We start from the raw sequence: 5409 nt of genomic DNA, 5'->3' as shown, positions 1-5409 counted from the left end.
ATCAAGCTGAATAATAAAGTCTATTTGAGTCTAACGTATTGTATTAATCAAATTCTACTTACTTCTGCATCAGAGTTCATCCAAAGTGAATTGAATTAAAAATTGTCATATTTGATGCATGTAACCATGGATAGGCTTGACTCTGAATCCACATATATTCAGTGTGACTCTGCTCTAATAATCTTAAGAATAGAAACAGAATGATTGCTCATCCTTTAAAGATAAACATACATCTTAATATCACAATGCATAACACTTATATATGAATGTGTTTGTTATAAGGTTTGCACAGATTGTATGTGATGTTTTGGGTCTAATTAAACAGTCCGTTGTAGTTACACAACTTCGTCGCCAGATGGCAGAGATATATTGCATGAGAAGAAGTGGAAGACAGTCGTTTGTTTACACTTGTTGCAATGGCGACCATCACTGAACTGAAGTGTGGTAAGTGTTCACTATAATTTATGATTTTGTCTACTTTTAAATCCAACTCAAATTGATAAACCACAAGTTCTTTACTGCAAACACATTAGTCAAACTGCTAGTAACATCGGTTAGCTAAGTTAACGTCCTCGTATGTATGTGTCTCCATTGAAAAATCCAACATTTTTACTAGATAAGAAGAGGGCATTGTATCTACTGCTAACATCTACATTTTCATTCGGCATATATAAATACAACCTATGTTCAACATAATTATAGGTTTTCATTCATTTCACAATGCTCGCCAGCTTGCTAACAGTAGCCAGCGAGCCATTAGATTACGTTTGGTCGAAGCTGTGAGTAGGAATAAATTGTATTTTATTTATTAAACCAAGACAGTTTGAATTAGCAAATGTATTCCGAATTAAAGAGTGGTATCTAATGTTTATTTTATGATATCCAGTCAGCTTTGAAGAGGTGTATATATTTGTCAGTAAGTAAAATAACCTTATATTGGCAGATTATTGAGTGGAGTACGGCATATATTAGAAAAAACCCGCCCATTTGGTCAAATGCGGATTATATGAACATACTAACGATACTAACGCAACGCAAGCTCCCAATCATGTTGTCTGATGGTCAGTTCTCACAATGTACTTATCACTTCAAAATAACATGAATATTTTAGCGGTGAGGGAAACGCTGGAGTCCCGGGGTGTGCTGGGCCAGCTGAAGGCTCGCATCCGGGCAGAGGTGTTCAGCGCCCTGGACGACCAGCGGGAGCCTCGCCCGCCGTTGTCCCACGAAAACCTGCTCATCAACGAGCTCATCCGGGAGTACCTGGAGTTCAATAAGTACAGATATACTGCTTCAGTCCTGACAGCAGGTGGGTGAAAAATAGTCTCTGATTATATATAGTCACTTAATGATTCTGGCACACTACACTCATGTGCCAAAAATATCACTTCTAGGGAGCCTTTACAAATTGTGTTGAAGTGATCACTTGATCAATGAGTGAAAACTATAGCACATTTTCAAAGTGAAAGTGTTTTTATGCAAAAAACACATTTGTATTCTGAAAGCCGACTGAGATGACAGATTTCAGTTTCAGTTTTGAGACTTAATGGTGACAAACTGCACTGTAACAAAACCCAGTTCAACCCAGGGGATCAATTAAATATTTCTAAATTCTTATAACTCCTTCACTCAGCAGTGTTTCTTTTCTCAGAGTCATGCCAACCTGAAGTTCCCTTGGACAGACAGTTCCTGGCCAATGAGCTGAAGGTCACTGAGGATACAAGCTCCAAGTCTGTGTGAGTGCAGTACAATCTGTTGCCCAACACACTGAGTTCAAATATTTACTAAAGTCTGGGGGGTATGGTCAGTTATGGGATAATAATTACATAAGCTCTTCAAATCATCACAGTCTTCATCCTTTTAGCTTGAAACACCTTGAGATTTTCAATAATTTCTTGTCCCAACAAGTGTTTTGGAAAAACATATTAATTATTTTGTGTTGTGAAATATGATCTCAGCAGGGGGTTGCTTACATGGAGCAATTTAAGGGGTTTTGTCCGGCTTTCGTCACTTTCATATCAGGTCTTTTTCCCTGAAATGTTCATCACACATCGTCTACTTTTTTCAAATGTTTCTCTCCAGACCTCTCCTCTATGGCTTGGTGAGCCACTTTGTAAACAGCGGTGATAATGTTGGGAAGGTGTTTCTGCGAGGTGCCTCTCTGCCTGCTGGGACTTCTGCCAGCAACACTGTACCTGGACCTGATGCATAAATGGTGAAGTGTTTTTTAAACCGCATTGAGAGGCCTTTCAACACTGTCTTTTGGCAGGATTAAATGATAATCTCCCATTTTCATTGAGTGTAATCCACAGGCATTACAGCATGGACTCTATGAATGCTGCTCAAAGAAAGGCTCAAATCCTTAGTAATGCTTCATGCAGTTTGTTGCCGATTATCTCACATGACCTTTTATTGGTTTAGGTCAAAAATGTCTGGCAATACTGATAGCTTCAGCATGCATTAGTCTGCTTGCATTATTCCTTATTGCATGGTTTTTCAATAATTAAGGACTGAATGTTAAGATAACATTCCTTGAAGTTTTCTCTTTTATTTTACAAATGTTTGATACTTTTATAATTTATTTTAATTGTTCAAAAATAAAAATATTCACTTGTTTGAGTCAAACACATTTGTGGAAGTACTATTTTATTAACTACCACATGGGGGCAGCCTCACCATGGCCAAAGAGAGCTGAAGACAGGTTTTAGTAGAGGTAATCTGTTGTGTCTGTTCATATCTGTGGCATGTGGAATTATGCATCAAATAAGGGTACTCTAATAATAACGTGTTTATTAATATATAATATATATATATAATAAACGTCCTTTCCACATTAAGTCAGTTCACTAAATCATTATTTTATCCTCTTGTACATTGTAAAACTCTGTTGTTTGTATACACACATGTATTATCAAGTACAGTTGGTACTTCTGACCATTTGCTTCATGCAGTTTTCATCAAGGCGCTAAAAAACTTGCACATGGAAGTTAAAGGTTTCTAAATTCACATTCAGTTACTTTCCTGTGATTGTCTTCACGTGTTGGCACTCATTGTGTTCCTATGAGCAGCCAAACCCATGCATGCCCGAATGCTACTTGACCCTTGTTTATCTGTAATAGTCAAATACCTCCTGATTTTAAAGATGTTTTATCTTGGCCTTACAAAACTCTATGATATTTGTATGTAGCTACAATCCTGCTGGTTCAATTTAAGAATTAGGCCTGTCAAGTCTTCACAATTTCTATAATAGCAATGAGGGCAATACTGACATTTAATGAACTGTATAGGAGAGAAAAGAGGTTCCTCACTTTGATTACAGCGAGTCATAAAAGCTGCATCAACAAAAATATGTACACCTCCGCCAATGCCGTATCTGTGTCTGCCCTTGGATTTGGCCCCATTCCAATATAAAATAGTTTCTTCTTTGACCCAAGCTACACCCTTCCACCAAGTTTCATGAAAATAGGGCCAAGTAGTTCTTCCAACAAACTATGCCCCGTGCTGGACACACAAACACTGACTGCAACAACAAGCCAATACTCTTTGCTTCTCACTTCCTCTCTCTCCATTTAAGGGAACTTAAGGTTCTTATCTCACACGACTTGGAGCGCTGCTTTTCTGGAACTGATAATGTTCGAGGCCAAGTCACTTATTTCTCAGCCTGATTACTGATGTTGGACACTTAGTCTGATGAATAATCCATTACTAAATTAAGACTCATGCTGTCTCTACCATATCTGCACATCAATAATGATTCTAGATGAGATCATAGCTCCCAAATATGCTCATTGAAAGAATGAGGTCATAATGTGCAGTGGGATTTGCAGATTTTTCCTCTGATGGGGCGAGTAAGTAAGACAAATATAACTTGTTTAATTTCTGCAAAAAGAGGAATTCTTGACTTTTCACAGTCATTCATCGCTTCTTAGTGCTGAAACGAGTCACAGTGAGCCTCATCTGGGAACTCTTCTGTGATTTTCCTTTTTACATCTCTTCCTTGGAGCTAACATTATTTGCCCTTAAAGGCACTACAGACGCCCAGTTTATTGGCACCAGATATGCTTGTTCTTTTGAAAGTGGCTATATAAGCGTAGGAAGTTGTAACAATAGCACATGATTGTTGGATTGGCAGTTTGCCCTATAATAGGTAGCAATTCTCTCCACTGTATAATTGAGCTGTGTGTAAACGCGACAGCTGTGTAAATAGTATCTAAAGCAGTTGTAGCAGAGTGGACTGATGTTTTCCCCTGGGCTCAAATTAGAAAGCAATTGCATTCCACGAGGGTCAAACATATCCATAAACATATTTTCTTTCCAATAGATGCCCATCTATGGACATGAAGGTGAGGAAGAACATTAAACATGCTGTATATAATATAACTACATTACATGTTGTGCTATATTTATTCTACCATTTATACACTATCAACTATATTGTGGCTGGTTCCATTGGGCTTAATGTAATTTGTTACATACATTTACTTGGAATCATGTTTTAATATAATAGATGAGAAAGGCTCTTATTTAGATTTATTATAAGTCATTCTTAGCCTTATCATTAAATCACAGACTGTGAACTAATCCATCCTCTCCCGGCGCCTCCTCTCCTCCTTGTCACTGAGGACTTCTCAGCTTTATTCATGGCTCCGAAGACATTATTCTCCGTCTCAGACTACAAGGGGAGGATGAATGTTCTGGCTAAAGTTAAAGAGAGACTGATTTTGTCAGCACACAGTGCCCTTGTACTTCCACTTAAATTCCTTTTTTACATTCCTCTCCTCCCTTATACTTCTCCTCGCATGGACGTACATCACATCCTGTTATATATGTGCAGAGCAAAGCATTGACATAAGGTGAAGTGCAATGCAGAAAAAAGACTGCATGTAAAAGGGTTCTATTTAGTTTTAAGGGGTTTTTCTTAGTGGGTTTTATCGGTTTTTGTTCATGTAAAGGGTCTGCAAGTGCTAATATCCCAAAGTTCCCTCCCCTGCCTGAAACGCCTTCATTGGAGTCCTTTGTTTACCTCTGTATCATAACGACATCACAATGTAAAACTTGCGCTTCTATTGGCTAGCGCTTCAACACATTAGGCGCTTTCACACCGCAGTACTTTTTCCAGTATAGTTCCGATATAGTTCCGAAAATGTGCGTTCACACCAAAAAAATCCGGAACTAGAACTTAGTTCATGAGAACCTTTCCACCCCTTTTTCAGTCCCATTTCCCATTTCTGATTGGCTGGGCGGATTGCAAACCACGACCCGTAAAACTCCCAAAAAGTTTTGTGAAGCCGCCATTTTATTTGCTCGCATCAGCATTATTGCTCGCATCAGCATTATTAGCCCAGCGCACCAACGCAGAGAGACTAATTTATGGCAACACAAAATAAAACGTGGGAGCGGTGGAGTGAT

The 5409-nt window shown here is 38.5% G+C and overlaps 1 protein-coding gene across 1 annotated transcript; it reads left to right on the top strand.

Moving 5' to 3' along the window:
* Window positions 1–360: 360 nt before the first annotated feature.
* On the top strand, window positions 361–2594 carry cep20 (centrosomal protein 20). Its single transcript, XM_010766271.1, has 4 exons — window positions 361–444; window positions 1112–1309; window positions 1652–1736; window positions 2083–2594. Exons 1-4 carry the CDS (start codon window positions 417–419, stop codon window positions 2210–2212), a joined length of 441 nt encoding a protein of 146 aa, XP_010764573.1. The 5' UTR covers window positions 361–416; the 3' UTR covers window positions 2213–2594.
* Window positions 2595–5409: the final 2815 nt, after the last annotated feature.

Source organism: Notothenia coriiceps, unplaced genomic scaffold, assembly GCF_000735185.1.
Source record: "Notothenia coriiceps isolate Sejong01 unplaced genomic scaffold, NC01 NC01_scaffold00003273, whole genome shotgun sequence".
Lineage (NCBI taxonomy): Eukaryota > Metazoa > Chordata > Actinopteri > Perciformes > Nototheniidae > Notothenia > Notothenia coriiceps.
Note: the sequence above shows the minus strand (reverse complement) of the source record. Positions and strands in the feature narration are given on the sequence as shown.

What these genes read in the sequence shown, in the direction of transcription:
- cep20 (XM_010766271.1), top strand. Translation starts at nt 417, where the DNA reads ATGGCGACCATCACTGAACTGAAGTGTG. An exon ending in TGCTTCAGTCCTGACAGCAG is followed by an intron (nt 1,310 to 1,651) that starts GTGGGTGAAAAA and finishes TTCTTTTCTCAG; the next exon opens with AGTCATGCCAACCTGAAGTT. An exon ending in GATACAAGCTCCAAGTCTGT is followed by an intron (nt 1,737 to 2,082) that starts GTGAGTGCAGTA and finishes GTTTCTCTCCAG; the next exon opens with ACCTCTCCTCTATGGCTTGG.